This window comes from Pygoscelis adeliae, unplaced genomic scaffold, assembly GCF_000699105.1.
Source record: "Pygoscelis adeliae isolate BGI_AS28 unplaced genomic scaffold, ASM69910v1 Scaffold314, whole genome shotgun sequence".
In the NCBI taxonomy this organism is placed as follows: Eukaryota; Metazoa; Chordata; class Aves; order Sphenisciformes; family Spheniscidae; genus Pygoscelis; species Pygoscelis adeliae.
This window is the reverse complement of record NW_008824668.1, coordinates 1,541,106-1,559,969: the sequence shown is the minus strand read 5'-3', so window position 1 is coordinate 1,559,969 and position 18,864 is coordinate 1,541,106. Positions and strand designations below refer to the sequence as shown.

Below are 18,864 nucleotides of genomic sequence, written 5' to 3'. Positions count from 1 at the left end.
GACAGAGAGGACGAATTCCAGTTTTCCAGGCTGCCGATAATGTGCCTGTTGCTTGAGAGAGACCATCCTCTCTTCCAACCATCTCAGCCTTGCTGGCTTTAGAACTGGTAGTTCTGAGCTTAAATGAGCCCGGATTCCTACTGGAAACAATTCCTGTCTAAACACAGCTGCTTCACCCCTCCTCTCGGTTCATATGTCTCTTTAATGAACTGATCAAAAGCAAGAGCTGGCGAGAGGGGAAGGTATGATCACGTATTTAAGGAATGCGTCACAGTATGCAAGCACACAGCGGTGAAGTTAAGGTTGCAAAGGGAACTGTAGTTCTTACATCGTAGCTGCTAGACTCTGCCACTGTAATATTTTCATATACTTATTACGTAATGCTAACTGCTGCATCCAAAATAATAATTAAATATGTAATAAAAATAAGTCATAGCCTGTTCACATCTAGTTATAATTGTGTACAACAACCTCAGGACCCTAATATACTCTTCTGTAAAAACTGCAATGGCCGAAGTGGGCTAGTCACATATTAAAACTTCAAACTTGAAATCTCCTTCTAGCGTTAAAGTAACAAACTTAAAATACTGGTATTTACAATATTCTTTACAAACTCTAAGAAATATTACCTTTGGAAAACCCCAACTTTTGTGTAACAGTTCTTGCAATTTTAGATGTTGTTGCATCACTGTAAAGATACACTTCATCCACACTGTGCCAGTCCACATGGTTGCGACTCAACTTTAGACTATGAATAGCTGCAGCAAAAAGGAACAACATTTAATTTAGATGGGTAAGAGGAAAAAAAAGCCTCTTCAAACACAGAGAGAGAAGAGTAATTTAAACATAGGTTAAAATCTAGAGCTCCATTATACCTAAACCCGTACTACTTCTTACCTTGAAAAGTTTTTTTACATTTAGGATTAATCTGACCAGGACAGGCAGGAGTTTGGAGACCACCTCTGAGGACATTTCACATCATTCTGCTCCCACCCTCATTTTGGGATGCTAGGTTTCCAAAATATTCCCTTAGCTGAAAACAAAGCAAGAAAAAAAAAAAAAGGGGGGGGGGGGGAGCGGGCGGCAGGGCAACGCATCCTGAAATACTGCAGGTTGGTGGGATGACCAGGTGGCTGCCTCGTGCACTCTCATCACTAGAAAAAGAGCGATTTCACTCCTAGCTTCTCTCTCCTGTGCCCGTACAGCGAGACCCCAGGTTTTGTCTGCACACTGCGGTAACACAGAGGCTTTCAAGGCGCCATTACTAGAAGGCTCCATTGCATTTCTATCCTTTCAGAAATATCTAGGAGCTGGAAACGCAGTTCAATGAGAAAGCCCCTGAATGAGTAATTTCTGGCACAGAACAGAATCTAGCTCTTTCAAAAGCCACTAAGAGCTCTAGTGTTTTTTGTGCAGTTATTGTGTTTTCCAGATTTGGAACTGATTGAGCTCTGGGACCAACCTCATGACACACTGCCTGATTGTCGGGATTAAGCACAGCAGGCACGTTACAAAGCAAGTCAGAATCTCTCATCTAAGGCTTAGAGCTTGCTTGAGCAAGGCGGTACCACAGCTGTATTACTAGTAATTCGGATTTCACCTAAGTTTGGAGATCCACTGCTTAGGTCTCATCTAACGTGGGATACGCAACATTTGGAGAGCTGACAACAGCAATAGCCCTGTGACAAAAAAAAGTGTTATTTAACTGTCATTGGTCTTGCTAAAAAGTCCAAAGTCATGGAGAACACCCAGGGGGATTGTTTCGGGTTTGGTTTTCTTCCATAACAAGCAGAGCTCTAACCTGTCCCCTACTTGCAGCCACTCAAATTAATTTTTTATACTCTTCTAAAAACATTCTGAGGAAGCCTGAGCCATCACAATTTCATATTTTAACTCCGCTACAGCACAAACCAGCCATGTTAAGCTAGATGTTGTGACCTTTCTCCTGTAGTATTTTCTGTTTCTTTGCCAAGGCAGATAGACCTAACATAGTCTGATGAAAAACTAAATGAAGTCTGTAAGAAACAACGGGATTAGAAAAGGATTACCCCTTCTGTTGTAGTAAACAACTGATTCACAGAAAATAACTGGAACTATATTGCTGTTTTACAGTGACAGAGCAAGGACCGGAAAGGAAGTAAGCCTGACTTTGAAGAGCAGACACGTCAGCTTAGGCTAACGACCGGCCAGAGCAAGAAGCAATCCGGTGAGAACTCAATGAACATGCAAACTGATTTTTCATAAACATCCCTGCAGGCGCAGAGATGTGTCCACGTCCAGAAATCTCAATTTAGAGCTGGAAAAGGAGAGGAAATTCCCAGCAAAACTTCCTCTTTCAGACTTGGAGACAATGCAACGGAGACACTGATGTCCTGAGACTGGCACGTAGTCTAGTGGCAAAGGCAAGGGACCTCCTTGCAGATGTCTCTGCAATCTCCTCCATCCTCAAATCCATGCATTGCCTAGCAGGTCTTTAAGAGCTGTTCCACCTGCATTCTGTAAAATCCCTCTCAGAGTATGTTCCTGGGAAAGCTGGCAGAGGAGGGCTAGAAGCTCTCTCTTTGGAGAGCGTGGTGCTCAAGGTCCAAAGCGTGCAGAGGAAGAGATGGAGAGGTCCATGGCTGAGTCACTTATTACCACTGGAAGAACAGAGTTTGGGGAGGAACGATCCTCAAACTCTTTCTGGAATCAAGTCCAGCCTCTCTATTGGAAAAAAAATATACAGAAAGAGGTCGGTTTTCCCTGCGCTGCATGAATTATTCTCACTTGGGAAGAACAAATGCCTAACTTTTACGGTGTTCTTCAAAAACGCGTATGTTGAAGGACACATCAAAATCAACTACAAGACGTGCATGCACTGAGGAACTACACATGAAATACCCAACACTATTTCTCTGCATATTTAGTAAGGCCTTCAAAAGGGAACCTGAAAAATTTGGTCTACTGTTAACATAAGCACCACAGGAAACTACCGGTAACCTTCAGTAGGACCGTACTTCCTTGTCTCCTGACAACAGAGTAACTTACATCTCCGAGATGTGTTGTTAACATACACATTGCATTCAAGCTCAGATATATTTTTTACAGTACTTGGACTATGCACCCTTCCTTTCTACCCAGCATCCAGAATAAAAAAAAAAAAAGGAAAGCAAAAAAAGGAAAAAAGTGTTTGTTCTTGCTTCTCAGTTTTCCTTCAACCACAAAATATCAGTTTTTAGGGAAGTGGCAGGATCTAGAACATGCATATGGACAACGCTTTTCAGAGAATCTACCAATTTGCCAGTAAGCTGATAAATTTCGCCATTTTAATTGATATATTTACATCTTATTTTGCATCTCTTAGTAAATTTTGTTTACCGACACATTCACTGCTTTGCTTTTGAGTGCCTGTCCAGGTGCACGCTCCAGAGCAAAGTCCAAACCAGCAGTAGACTCAATCACTGAAAAACAGTGGCTGCAGGACATTCCAAAGGCACCATGCACTCCAGTGCAGTATTTTGCAGAAGTTTGGATAACACTTCCAGGGTGTCTGTCTTACCAACCAGGAGTGGAAACATTCCTTTAAAGTTAACAAGAGTCACCTGGGTCAAAACAAACTGTGCTGCATGCTCTACCTTGGCACTCTCTTTTGAAATCCCATGGGATGCGCTGTTTAAAAAGTCTGCCTGAGGATCAATGCACCCGTTCCACAGACCAACCCACCCTCTTACTGAGGTGGGGTGAGATTTTTGTCTCCCCTTTTTTAATTTATATAACCGTTGGAATGTCTGTTCATCCTCAGACCCTGAATGTGATGTCCACCAGCAGAACAAAAATCCAGTAATAAGGGAAAATCTATCACCCTGAGCTCCAGGCCCTCTTGGTGTGCAAGAATACCCCTTCAAAACAGGAGTGACACCGCACTTGATGACCATAGTTGTGCGCTCTCTATCCTTACGTATGCATCTGTCCCAGTGATGGCAATGTCTGGGGAGCGAAAAAATGGTACACCCTTGCAGATTTGCATGGCAGAAACCCGACTGAGAGAAGGGTTGCCTAGCTGAGATCAGTCACAGGGATAAATGATCCCCAAGCCATGTGCGCATGTATATCTAGGCAGAGACAGTGGTTCTCTGTCATTATGCACAGGAGAGACCCTTTAGGTAAAAAAAAAAAACCACCCTGCAACAAGGTACCTCTTCACGAGGGCCAATGCTGCACCGAGGACTGTGAAGAGATTCTCAAAACTCTCAAGAGCCCAACCAAAAGGAGCTTCTGCTGCTGACAGTCCCAGCCAGGTTGTACTGACAGTGAGGCAGGGAACAGAAAAAGCATCTTTGGAGAGGATTTGATAGCAGTCTGAAAATAAGCATCCCCCAAAAAAATCAAAACATGCAAGCCATGCTTTCCAGGTATGGGATAACAAGGGCTGCCATCGCCGTTTTGAAACTGAACACAAGGAAGAGAAAGTTCTGTTTTTCTGAAGATGATGAGATCACATGATTTACATTCTCTTTTCAGAACAAACCGTGACTGTCCTATAAACCTCTTGCATGCTGCAGAGGTGGTCAAACTGGCAACTCAGGAGCTGTTCATACCGAGAGATGTCACAGTGTCAGGATGTCACCAAGGCATGTCGTAGCATGGCTGAGGAAGCCAAGTCGTAGAATTCAGATTAGGCAGTGGGTATGGCATAGGGGAATGCTCTTCGTGTTCATTCCTCTGCCTTCTGGGTCCTTCAGGAGCATGCTTTCTATGTTTGTGGATTCTCTCCAGGCTAGGATGTTGCTGAGCTTCACTGAGATCTGACTGCAGCTACGGCATCTCTGAACAGCAGGCGCAGAAGATGAAGGGTCTCCCCTAAAACCATGGGACAGGAATCTCCCTGTGGATCAGACTTCCTGCAGCTTTGCTTTCACATGAACTACTTCTCTGACACTGACAACATGCACAGCTTTCTTAGTAGGCATCTCCGTAGGTGCATCTTCCCCAGTTGCAGAAAACCCTGGGTATTCTGCACACTGCTTAGTCTTCTCGTTTGGGATTAACGGCCAAGCCCATAGAAATGAGACCAAGTTTCGGTTTCCTTCGTAGCCAGAAACTAGAAATGAAACATTTTTCAGGAACACCAACCATGACAGTCACCTAGGGTATGAGTACGGGGAAGGCACAACCCCACTGTAGATGGAAGGCAGCCTGACGCTAGACAGTAGCGAGCAAGCCATGCAAAAACAAGGAGAGAAGCATAGGGGAAGTGAGAGGGATCAAGAAAGGACTTCTTTCAGCTGAAGAAATCAACGGCTACTATCACACAACCAACCAGTTTCACGAAGATAGATGAACACAGAGGGGAAAAAATCCCTCTAAAAAGTTTAAATATGAAAAATGAAGAGGTAAACATAAAATACAGAATACATATTCCTAAAGCCTTGAAGAACCTGATCTCAATTAGACTGCAGACACTCATCTTGAGTCAAAATAACTGGAGAATAACTGAGGAGCAGAAAGCCTGCACTAATTTTTACACTCATAGCACAAAACCCGTGGAGAAGCTGGGGATGTGCACGCTTGGATGTGCACTGCTAGTGCAAACATCCTCCCAACTCAAGTGCTTGAGGAGCTGAACACCTCCAGGAGTAAGTGCAGACAGACGGGCACTTGAACTTGGCATTTCATGGGGCCAACAGTTTACAATTAAATACCTTTTAAGGTAAGCACCTGGTTTTTACTCGATACTTTCATCCACCTGCCAAGACCAAAGCATGGGGTGATTCTCTTCTACCAGAGCTTGACTATGCTCAAGTCAAAATCAATCTAGAGGAAAGCATCTTTGAAGTGCTTACAGCTGATATTATCTCCATCTCCTCCACAAAGGCACCGTCATTCCAGTCAGGGCTAAAGACCAGAGAAGGGATACATACTGTCTGAAAACCTTTTCTGCCTTCTTTTTTTCAGGGATTTTAAAATAAATCAGTAAGCATTAGTTTCTGCACAAACCCTGCCACATCATACACATAACTGAGAGCATAATTTGGCCGCTATTGTTCTTTCTTAAACAACTCTGAAGTTCTGGTAAGTAAACCTGAGGTACAGCTGTACATTTTAAAACCTTTTTTATTTGTTTAAAAAGCAAATGCAAAGCCATTAAAAAGACTATTGCTCTGAATTAAATTGGGCTGTTTCCCATTGCTGTCATTTTTATATTGCACTGCACCACCTCTCAACTCACCAATGCCTCCATTTGTTATATAAGCACCGACTTTTAATTTTTTAACTCAAGCACATTTATTACCACAACTGAACACGATTTGGACAAAAAAAATACACAAAATGATTTCAAAGTTACAATCACAAAATAAAAGGCAGAAGTCCTTTCTTACTGCTCAAGACAGTAGTTACACTTAATTCACCTTTAACAGACTTGAGTTCCATGTGTGAGAAGAGGCAGGAAAAAGTTTACTGTTAAGCATTTTTATTTCAGGCATTTTCATTTGGACCCAATTATAGAAAAATATAATTAAAGGAAGTCAAAAGGCAAACATTTATGCATGTCAAAATAAATTCTCATACTTTTCAATATCCCCAGGAGCTAAAAGAATATACGGTATGACAAGAATAACTCTAAACCTACCACGTGTGTTTACATTTTAAATCGAGGGTGCAGTTTTCAGAAGTTTAGTTCCACAGTCACTGAAGTCAGTAAAAGTTTAATCACTACTGGCTCTAACGGTGGCAGAGAAAAGATCAGTGACAAGTACTTTTGAGCCTTCTGCAATCATTACTGGCTCCTGTAAGGTCTATTCCCACTTTCTGAAACAAATTTGCACAATATCAGCTGCCGCAAAGTTCAAAGTTGTTTTCTGCAACACAGCAGCCTTTCTCACGTATTCTATACAGCTTCCCCTTTTTATATCGTATGTCCGAAGTCTCATTTCATTCCAGTACTCATACAAAAGCTGCAGTAAAAATAATTTACAACATAAAATTAAAGATGTGTGCATTACCCAAAACAAAGCGGCAAAAAAAATTCCTTCTCTCACATAATTTATCTTATACCAGGGCTGCTTGTGATTCTAAAAAAGTTGCTTTTAGTTTAGTGAAAAGCCAAACCACATATAAAGAGTAAGAAACAAACGTTTACAGTTCTCAGTCACGAATAATTAGAATAAGGATTACTGCACAATACTGTTAGCATCTACTTTCCTCTAAGATTCACAACACTTCTACTTTTCTTCTAAGATCTATGATGCTTTTTCCTTCCCTTTTGAAGGAAATGGCTTGAATACAGCTCAAGAAATTGAAGCATGTAAATCTAACACATTTAACTGATATAAGCAAACTAGAATTTAAAGCGTCCTAAGCCCGGAGTACTACAAAAAAGAAATCTACAATTACTGTACCTTGGGAACGCTTTCGCTTAAGACATGCAGCATCTGAATTCTCCTTATATCCTCTCCATTTGAACAAAGAAGGGAGGGAGAAGGGAGGGAGGTAGTAGAGAACTAAAAGTAAAAACACTGAGCTTCAAAGTAAAATTTTTAAAAGGGGTGTCATTTTTTTCATTAGTATTACCATTTTTAGAAAGAAAAAGTTGGCACATTTTCTGAAAAAGTATATACACTTAAAAACCTGGTTTTGTAGCAAAAGTGTCAGGTCACATTAGCCAAATTCAATTTCTTCACTCTTCATCAACAGTTATGACATCACAACAAAGCTAAAGGCATTAGTAAAAGCCAGCTGGAACACAGCGTAACCAGACTCACCGAGTGCCTTTACACGTATAAAGCATAAACGCTCTATTTGTATAGGGTAGAACACAGTAACCCTTCTTAAGTACACACTAAAGGTTTGGGAAAAAAAACCCACAAAACAACTCAATTTTAAGCACAGCTCTATTATTTTCCCCAAAGGGTGTAAGAGGACCATTGAAAGTTAGATTAGGCAAGATATCCTACTGTTACCCTGTTCTGTAAGTCCTCAAGAAGCTGCTTTCCGTGGCGAAATGCAACAGCGTGCACGCTTGGCCTCTGAGCTTCCCCTTGACGGTAAGGCAAGTCCGTAACTTCTATTAGACTTTCAACCGTGTTATTTCACTCCCCGGAAGAGTACTGAAATACTGCCCAGCAGTCCAAAAGATTCTTTTTCGGGGACTTCGGTATTGGTGCTGCGTGATTATGGAAGAAATACTTTAAGGTAAGTGAAAGCTGCTGCTAAGGAGCGGGTAAAGGTATGTGAGCAGGAAGAAGCTGCTCTTGGCACTTACACAAGAGGAGACTTGTATTCCCTGTTGCCTCAGTTTCGACAGGTACCTCTTACGCTTCTTCGGGTGCTCCTGAGCAAGGCTGAGAGTGACGTCCTACAAATCTACGTCTTCTGTGTTACTGCTCTGTGGGCCCTCGCTCATACAAATAGTCTTAATTTCAAAATGTTTTAGCCTCAAAAACCTGATATAGTCAAGAGAGCGTGTTTAAATCCAATGAGAAATCAAGAGGTTCCAGCCTGGCTTCTGAATCCACAAAGTTATTGAGCTGCAATTACCTGAAATCAGTTAGTCTGCTGGAGAGTGGGGAGAAATGCAGCCGAACGACATCTTCCCTTGCAAACACCAGGAACAGTTAATACTGTGCAATCCAGTAACTCATGCCAGTACAAGAGAGTGACAGCCCATGCCTGTGTCAAGGGCTTCGACTGCCACAGTTATGCTGGTCCAGGATCACACCTCTTCACACCCTCAGCTAACAGCTCTGTCAGCAGATGCCTTAATACAGATGCAAGTCAAGTATATTACTGTTGCATGTCAGTTTTCTAGAGGAGAGGAAAATTAGGCTTATAGCTACTGCACTTGGAACTTGGTGGAATAACTTAGTCTACAGGATAGTTTACTGGCTGTGGCAACTCAAGAAGAACATACACAGGAAATTCAAGTAAAGTATAAGGAAAAAAAGAAATCTTTTTTATAGTGAGGGTGATAAAACGCTGGTACAGATTGCCCAGAGAGGTTGTGAAGTCTCCGTTGTTGGCGATATTCAAAACCCCACTGGAAACATCCTGAGCAATCTGCTCTCGTTGACTCCGCAGCTTTGAGCGGGGAGGTTGGACTAGATCATCTCCAGAGATCCCTTCTGATCTGCACGACTCTCTGATTCTATGAACATGACTTTCCCATCTAAAGGTTAACTTAGCCAGCTGTGACAAAAATTCATTGTTAATATAAATTTTTTAAGAACAGAGAAAATTTTATTTGAAATCTAAGGCAAAACAAATCAACTATTCCAAACGTAACTTTTATAGTTTTTGTGGTACCTAATCACACACTGAAAATCCGTAAGAAAAACCAATAAACTTATGCAGCTTCAAAATCAATGCATTTAAAAAATTCCTCTGATTCTAACTCATTGGGGTTTTTTCTACCTTTTTATATCATCTATCACAGAATCATAGACTTGATCACAGAATAATTTCTGTTGAAGGGACTGCTGGGGTCCGCCTGCTCCAATCCCTCACAGAGAGCAGGATCAGCTTTTAAGTTGGATCCAATTTCAAATTTGGATCAGGTTGCTCAGGCGATTTCCAGCTGAATTTTGAGCATCTCTCTGTGCAAATACAATGAACAATAAGGGGGCTTATAAAAAAAGATGGCGGCAAACTTTTTAGCAGGGCCTGTTGCAACAGGACAAGGGGGAATGGCTTTAAACTAAAGGGGGGTAGATTTAGACTAGATATAAGGAAGAAATTGTTTACGCTGAGGGTGGTGAAGCACTGGCACAGGTTGCCCAGAGAGGTGGTGGATGCCCCATCCCTGGAAACGTTCCAGGTCAGGCTGGACGGGGCTCTGAGCAACCTGATCTAGTTGAAGATGTCCCTGCCCACGGCAGGGGGGTTGGACTAGATGGCCTTGAGAGGTCCCTTCCAACCCAAACCATTCTATGATTCTATAACTATGTCTATTTCTATCTTACTATCACATATATTAAGCTTTCAGCTTCACTTCATCCTAATTAAATGAATATACCTAAAAAAGGTGATGGAGCAACAGATGATAGGTACTCAACTGTATTTATGATAGTAACAGCTAACTAAGTATTCTTAAAGCAGAGATAGCAAACCTTAAAGCTGTTAGAGGATATTATTTACACCGGGGACCAGTTTATGATGTACCCTTTGAACCACTGCTCAGTGGTCTCAAATAGAAGAATCGGAATTAGCCCTCACGCTAGCCTAGAGCAGCGGGATGCTCAGGGGCACGCTGAGCACTTGCTGTTCCTGCTCTGCTGTTTGGCACCATCGCTGCTACACAGAAGGCAAGAGATGGCAGTTTTACCATCTACCAGGCAGCTATGGGTCCCACAGATTGAACCTCCAGCTGGAAGTCGGACTGTGTGACAAAAGCTGCTCGTCCGTCCTCGACTGCCTCCCCGCTCCTGAAGCGGTGGGCACCTGCCCGCTAACAGCTCCGCTGTCCTCGGGGAACTCACAGCAAGGGATATGTGGGCTTCGGCCCCAGAGCAAGAGAGAAAAATCGGCACTGAAGCAGTGACATTGACCCTCCATCAAGAAGCTCTTGGTCTGAACATCACTGCCTTTGTTGTGGTTAAATACTGCTAGCAAAATATGTAGTCTGAGAACCCTTAAGAACCTGCTCTGATCTGAGCTCGTGGTCTTATTTTATCTGACAACGGCCTTCATATTACTGAAATCACTTGAGAACGCTGCTCCTTTGATAGACTACTTTAGATAGGTCCTGAACTCACTGTCTGCCTAAGTATGCACAAGAAGCAGTTTCTAAATCTTATGTTATTCTGTACGTTTTAAGCCTATTGACTGCTAAAAAGGTATTGTGATACCCTTTCTGTATTCCTTTCAAAATGGTTTCAGCTGAAATATTGCTTCCAAGAACAAGCATTATATCCTAGGTCTTTCTCAGAAATATTTATAGAATTATTTTACAGTAGTAACATATTTAAGTGTAATCACTGGGTATATGCAGTACAAGAAAGGTCAGTATTTCTGCACAAAGGCAGTTATAAACCATTCTCAGTGTGATCAATTAAACAACCCAGATATTTCCAGATTTTAAGGGTTGAAGTTTGTATCATTAGGCATTTTGAACAGAAGAATTTAGATCAAAACACCACCTTACATCTTGTGTTGATGTTAATTTACATATGTTAAGTTTGAAGAATGAATCTTCCGTAAGAAGGACAAGCAAAGCCAATATAAAAAAAGCCTAGTTTACCTGGATGAAAAAATCCAAGTACTGGACAAATGAATTTGAGGGCCCCAAAAAAACCCCAACATTGTCTACCTATCAACAGAGTGGCAGAACAACAAATAAGTCCTGGAAGCCCACATACACTGTTACAGCAGTGCAGCGCCTCACTTACGGGTTTAGTATGTCAGACTCGATCGTTTTTAGCAAAGACTTGAGTGGCAAATGTTAAGCTCTAGTCCTCAATACAACTATGAAATGACAATGTGATGACCCTCGTTTTGCTCAAAAAAAAATTTACGTAAAATTCCTTTATGTAATGACAAGACAGAAGATGCCTTCCTGAACCTGCCCGTGTGCAGATTTGCATTTGTGCAAATTTGTGATTTGCATTAACTCAAATCCAGGCCGCAGACATTCAGTTTCACAACAAAGCAGTCGAAATGCAGCCAAACCCCTAAATTCCTCATCCTAAGTGTGGTCTCCTCCTGTAGCCGTATCAGTCACTCCATCTTAAAAAGACAGATCAGCAACGTCCTTTCCTGTATCTATCAACAATAAAATGAACTATTTAAACTGAAAAATGTATGTGGAATTTGGCCAGGATCAAAGCAGACTCTGGGGTGATGGGATGTGAAACAGAGTGCAGTCAAGCTATGGAGGAGACGGGTGATGCCCTTGCAGGATTTGCACGCACCGGGACTCCAGCAGCGTTCGTCTGGCCCGGTTTTAGGCACCTCGGGAGGCAGAGCTCTCTGCAGAGTCGATGAAGAGAGAGGCTCATGCCCTCAGCATCCCTCCCTGACATGCACACATTCTGCCTGGTCTGTGGTGGTCCGGGGAGCCGGCTGTCTGGATGCTGCACTTCAGAGATGGCCAGTCAGGGTAGCTGGCCTTTTACAAGCGTTACAGATGTCAACACATCCAGAACCAAACACCCCTCCCAAAATCTCAGAAATACGACTGATTTCCAAAAGCAGCAGATAGAGCTCTGGTACCTGGGAGTCATGTCTATGAACTCCTACGGGACAGAAACTTCTTGGAGACAAATCCAGGTCAACCGGGTGTTGCAAAACTAAAGGTCCCATTAACCTGCTTGGACAGTCTTAAGATCCAAAGTGCCTCATTTCTGCATTCTGCCATAACAAATAATTTACCTGAGAAAGTCATGCCTCATGAGACCAACGGCTCAGCAGACCACTGAAGAGGATCAGGCACCAAGGGGAGTCAGCGGCTTTAGGCAGCGTAAACGCAGTTCATTTTGCAAGGCATGAAATTAAATACTTTGAAGGGTGAAAAGCAAAACGCCGCTACAGGCGGTGTGCTCCGAGGGATCTCCCACGGAAGCAGTGGTCTCCAGGCTGCCCCACGGAAAATAGAGCTTGAGAAATCGTTCACCTAAACACAGTCATATGCCGTTCTGTCACCTTCAGCATTTCCAGCTTCCCGCGGTCCCAAACAACACTGGAAGGTAGCACGGGCGTTATGTTATTTACAGGCCACAGCTTGGGGACCCCTATTCTGAAACATTTTGCACTTTTGGAGAAAGGTTTGCTTGGATTAATATCTTAATAATGGGGCATGTATTCATTGACCACCTATCATCACCAAAAGCCCTGGATAAAGCTTAGTTATTTCCTTGTTAACATGCTGCAATCCAGGAGCAGAATTAATAAATCAAATCACTGGAGTGGGAAATTGTTTTTCGAGATGTAAGTGTACTCTCCCAACGTGTATCCCAAAACTAAAGATACGAGGAGAGAAGAGGGGCGCTGCACGCTGAGCGGCTTCCCTTCACAGGTAATGTACATAGTGCTCGCTGCCAGTTTTTGCAAAGACGAACTCATCTGTACGGATGACTCCACAGGCAGATGGAAGCAGCACCACTTGCCCTGCGCTTGAAGAGGGCGATTCCACTGCCAGCAACGCACTGGGCAGGCTGCTCAAAAGCTGAGGGTGCTAAACACCTACTAAGCTTGCTAGCAATTCTGTTTTCTTCATGAAAAGATTTCAGAGGACAATAAAATAAGTAAATAAATATAATTAAATTGCGAATAAATTGTCAACTGTCTTGGATACCGAGTTCCAGGATATCGTATGTCGCCCCGAGTTAGCAGGCTGAATAAAAGAACGTTATCCTGAACAGGAGCAGCAAAGTGGAACCTGCTCCTAAATTTTCAGCCTACTGCCACCATTTAGAGCATGGCTGGGGTCAAATCAAGAGCTGACAGGTTTGTCTACTGCATATCAACAAGATGCTTGTTGACAGGCTAGTTTTTTGTTATTTATGATGCAAACTGGCATGTTCATACAAAAAAGTAATTATGTCTAAGTACTAAGAGACTGTTACAGCAGATCGTCTTAATTTTGCTGATGAATGAGATGAGATTGCCAGTTTTTCATCATTTACAATGCTTTATCACAGCACTGCGAGTAGTCACTTTGCCTCTCAATGATATTTACAGATCTATTCTAACTTTCACTAGGTCTTAAATAACAGCTACCTGTAAACCTTGGTGGGACCAAAATATGTTTCATACAGGATGCAATTACAACAAATTGTAGCATTTAAGAAATTTATGAACTGAATTCAGCACTTCTCCAACTAATTATGTTTACTTCATCAGCGATAATGCAAGTTGTAAAGCTTCTCCCAGTGCCACGTGCAGATGGCAATCATGGATGCCAGCTGATCAGAGATGTACTGAGAGGCATATTATAATGACAAAACCGCTTTTCACACTGCTAGCTATAATTTTCCTGCAACTCTCCTATTACTACCAAAAAAAAGAATCTATTGAAAGTTATTGGTGACTTTACATGCATTCCATTTTAAGTGACTGCATACACAGCTGTTTTTTTTTTTAAACTTTAGTTTTAGAAAAGGCACTGGTATCCAAATTTGGATTTTCTTTTTCTGATCTTTTACGTTTTTGTAAACATCAGGCATTGTATCTTTCTCACCACTCTCCCCAATCTCTCCTACCTTAAATCTGAAAATTTCTGCTCCACAGACCAGACTTTTTCTGAAAAAAAATGAACTCCCTTCCTTGCTCGATAAGGAGAATCCAAGTACAACTGAAGCCATCCTTTCTTCCTTCTTTCCTTCCATCAGAAGCTAAGCTACCCAGAGGCTGGAAGCACTCAGCAGCCATAAAGATGTGCTTTCCAAGTAAGAGCATACTACCCTGCCACAAACAGCACTGCACTCACGGCGCGGGTGCAGCTGTACTAACAAAGCTGAGCTTTGTGCCGGTACCCTGGAACAATAAATCAGTACAAGCACACAGAAATACAGGTAAAAGTGCCTTTCAAAAGGATGCTTGTACTGGCACAGTGCTGTGGGCTCAGGGGTCACACCATTCTTTGCACCTACCTGACAGAGCTGTTACAGCAGAAGACTGTACTGCAGGCTTGGCCAGAGGAAAAGACCTTTTGAAGTGGTATCAATAGAAAAAAAAACATTCACAGAGTCCTCGCTAGCCTTGAGGGGAGTTAGAAACTTAACTGCTCTCTGTACTGTTGAAAAATCTCCCTAAGTCAACAAATGATATTCTGGTTTTCCTTATAGTAATTACAGAAGTACCCTGAATACTGCCTTGCTTCCAATTTATTAACACGCTTTTACTTGTGTGGTCATGTACTTCACACATAAGAACTCCTCCATGCTTATGGCCAAAACACAGCCACTCCTAACTTCTGTAACTGTTTTGTACAAAGTTGTAGTTTAAAGAGTTTAAAAATAAAGTTGCATTATAAAGAATAACACAACCAAGACCCTACTGCAATCTATTGTGAGGCCTCTGTACTTGCAGCTCTTGGTTTGTAGATTGTTCATCAAGTGACAATCAACAAAGAAAAGCGAAGCGGGGAAGCCAAACCCACCGATCTTCCGCTGTGCTATACTTACCCTGAGCAACCAATTCGACTGCGTACATTGAATAATAAATCAGTGATTTCAGAAGGCTGTTCTTAAAAATGTTAAATGCATTTGTCTGAGATTCCCAGGAACACTAACTGAATGTCCTCAGCCTGGTCATTAAAATAGAAGGACTTCCATAGCAGAATGAATGCCCAAGATTTACTATAGCTGAAAACTACTCCAATAAAGTCACAGGCTGAACTAGAAAGGAAAATGAAATGTGACCTGTAAAACCGATACTCCCTTTAGGCCGAATTAGGAATGCTGGCCAGAGAACTAATAGCCAGTTTGCATTCAGACACTGACTCTTCTTGTCCCATCAAGAGATTTCAATTTGAAGTGAAATTTCAAACACAATTAAAAAATATGAAACACGAAACAAAATGGGAACAAGAAGTTTATCCATAAATATAACTTTACAATGTTCATCAAATAATGCTGCAGCAGGAAACCCTACGACATTAAGATGCACTGAAAAATGGGAGAGCAAACTGATGCCTATAACAATGTTCCCCACTATGTAGGATGGAAAACCACCACAGATCACATGCTTAAACTTAAGAAAAAACAGATCCCAACTGTCCAGAGAACATACTATAAAAATAGTGATCTAAACAATCTTACCCTCCTTCCCGTCAACAGGTTTTGATACTTCCATATCAAAGCTCTCTTGCAGCTGCTGGCCTTTGAAGCGGTTGAGGTGCTCCTGTTCTATTAAATTACTTTCCTCCTCTTCCAGAGGTTGCCACGTACCATCAATGAACCACTGTCCACGCATTACAGGGATCTTTTCTGTTTCTGAAAAATCAAACAAGAGATTTTTTTTTTTTTTTTTAGTGCAACAAACCACAAACTGACTGACAGCGCATAAGAGGGAAGGGGAATTCTCTTTGGTGTTTTGATGAAAAAGTTACACTCCCGCTGCTGGGACCCCTAACAAGGTAACCACAAGTGCCTCGAGAAGCACCACCACCCTTTCCCATGGGGCTGAAAGGAGTCGTGAAAATAGTGTTAATCCACAAGCAGCTGAGCCAACGAGGCCAAGTTTTCAGAGCGTGTGTGAGGATGTGAGACATGGACAGAAAGAGGCAGATTCTGCAAAATGTATTAAGGGTTAAGTTCGAACAACAGGCCCACTTTGATGGGATATACTCCTCTCTACCCTGTTGCCTTGTATTTTCAAAAAATTAGGAAGTTTGTGAGACTCATGCTCCTATATAAAATTTGACTGATAACAACCATTGGTTTCAAAGTTATCAAGAGGATGCAGAACGAGGAGATGCGAAACCAGTGATGCTTACCCTTACTGCAGAGAGCCTTGTTTCCTTTGGGAATTGCACTTACAATAACCCAAATTACACATCAATTAGCATAAAGGGTGATTTTAAAAAGGAAAGGGTTTTTTTTTAATTAAAATCAGTCTTTCACCGAGGGCTGTTTTCGGTCACTGCCATTCTAGTTCCAGTTTCAGCACTCCAAATGAGGAAGCTGGGTGCCCAGCATTTGCTCTCCGCCTGACAGAAGAGAAGTCTATAAAAACGTGTCCTGGTGTCTATTCTTCATCAAACTGTTCTTGATGCCCACACTAACTACTGGGGCTGTAGGGAGCAAGAATCCTCCCCTTCCACCCATCCCTGCAAGCAAGCTGAGACAGTAATATCCATTGTAGCTCAGCTCAGAATTTCTCCTCCTACATCTGGAAAATCAAGAAGGAGAAATACTGTGGGTGCCTGTGCTCCACAAGCCTGTAAGACCCCAACCTCCAGCCTCGTGGGACCAGCACAGATAGAGCTCTGCTGCAGTCGGACCACTGACCTCCAGTGCACGCTAATGTGCGCTGCTGTATATTGCATATGTAGCAATATTCTCAGCCAATATTGCATATGTGGCTGAGAAAGACTCAGCCAAATGCAAACATCTCGCGTGCGTGCATACTAACCGCACAAGTTTAGCTCCCCAAAGCAGCTAAGAACTCAACCGCAAAAGGAGAGACTCAAAAAAGGAGATGGGGGAAAAAAATAGGCTTTACTATTCAAAGATCTGTTCCTACCTGGAAGGTGGGAAAAAAGCTGGTAAGGACAGCTCAGAAAAGAAACAATAAACGCAAAGAAACACTAAAGTAAAATTAGCTAAAAACCAACCAAGCAAAAACCAATAAAGAGCACGAATATTTCGGAGTTACTGAGCGAAGGAAGGGAAAGCAGAGATGCCCAGTCGATCGCCAGGCCAGTACAAACGCAGCTGGGCCAGGTGACCCAAGCCAAGGGCAGTGGTTTTCAGCCCGGCTACACCGCTCTGCTAGCACAGCCGCTGGCTCAGGTCACGAAAGCGTCTGCTTCCCGGAGCACCACACCGGGACCGGGCACGGCCCACTAAGCTCGACGGCGGTTCAGAAGTCTCTGCCCTGCCCTGCCCTCCATTACAGATGTGCTGCTAGCGCTCGCTGTGCCCGGGCACACTAGCATACACCAGAAGTATTTTTCACACTGTCTGCTCACCGAAAATGTAATAAATAGCAGAGAATTGCTATTTACTTGCAACCTCAGAACTATTCCGAATTCTTCATTCCTCAGACCACTGCACCTACAAGCTATGAAAGTAGAAGGAAAATCTCCTTCAAATAATCTCCCCACAGGGCAAGTAACACTCAAAATGTTCAAAATTGGCTTCGGAAAACCTTTCCCGTAACAGATTTACGGGAAAACACTGTTTCTACAGTACTAGAAACGATGATAATCTCAACACCCCACCTTTGTAACAGAAGGAGGACACGCTTGCGGGTGATGGCATCCTTAAGTTGGTCCTGCAGCAATCAGCAAGGAAAAGTGAACAGCAGGAAAGCTCGGGGCGGGGAGGGAAGCGGACGCTGGAGGCCGATGATGTGGAGCAAGGCGCCCAGACTACCACTGAACTTCCCTCGCTTGGTGCTGGCGCACGTGTTCCTCCAGTTACCCAAGCGTTCTCGCGACCGGGAGACCTGCAGGCAACCCTACAAAACAGCCCCTCCGTGCACGCGTGGCACAACGCGGAGAGTGAATTTCCCGAAACAACGGCTCCGAGTGCTGCCAGCCTCCCCCCCCGCGCCAACTTCCCACAGGTCCCAGTTACCCTTGGCAGGCATCGGGCGTGCTGGTTCATCCCTCCCAAATCCCCATTCAAACCCTGCGATCCCCCTGCAGCCTCAGCCCTGCCTATATAGAACACAGACGGCTCCGGTCTCGTTGGCCTGACCAAAACGCAGACAGAAGCGGCACAGGACCTGGTTCTGCCATTCAGCTTCTGTTTGCGCAGCTAAAATAGCTGTTTCCAAGAAGGAGCCAATTGTTTACGCGCTGAATTTCTAACGTTTCGGATGCTGATGATCCATCAGATGAATGAAGAGGTTGGGGTGTTCGAAGGGCATGGTTATTTAATGAAAATGTATCCCAACATATCAGAAGAACAAAAGGTCTGAGCGGCTTTAAACTGCCAAAGTTGATAGTCACTACAGATGACACAGAAAATTCAACTGTCTATGAAAATTTAAAGTAATTTTGGAGTCTACAGCCCACCAATGAAGTGTGAACCCCGAGTATTTGGTTTTCACGAAATGAAAGTTAACCACAGCAATGTCAGCTGTCACCATATACAGTGGCTTCTCATCACGCGCTTGCCTTAACCTTTGCTGTATTCCCCGACATTTTGCACCTGTCAGAGACCTGCATTTTTCAGTAGAGCTAATACACACAGGTCCAGTTAGGCTGCCTTGCAAACA

The 18,864-nt window shown here is 43.0% G+C and overlaps 1 protein-coding gene across 1 annotated transcript in view; it reads right to left on the bottom strand.

The window, feature by feature from the left end:
- Window positions 1-18,864, bottom strand: part of DDHD1 (DDHD domain containing 1) — a 127,213-nt gene that overhangs the window by 36,436 nt on the left and 71,913 nt on the right. The window contains exons 3-5 of the mRNA XM_009322943.1: window positions 15,735-15,908; window positions 5,823-5,843; window positions 630-758 (exon numbers count right to left, since the gene is read on the bottom strand). Of these exons, the coding sequence (XP_009321218.1) occupies window positions 630-758; window positions 5,823-5,843; window positions 15,735-15,908 (324 nt within the window). The remainder of the gene's footprint in view (window positions 1-629; window positions 759-5,822; window positions 5,844-15,734; window positions 15,909-18,864) is intronic.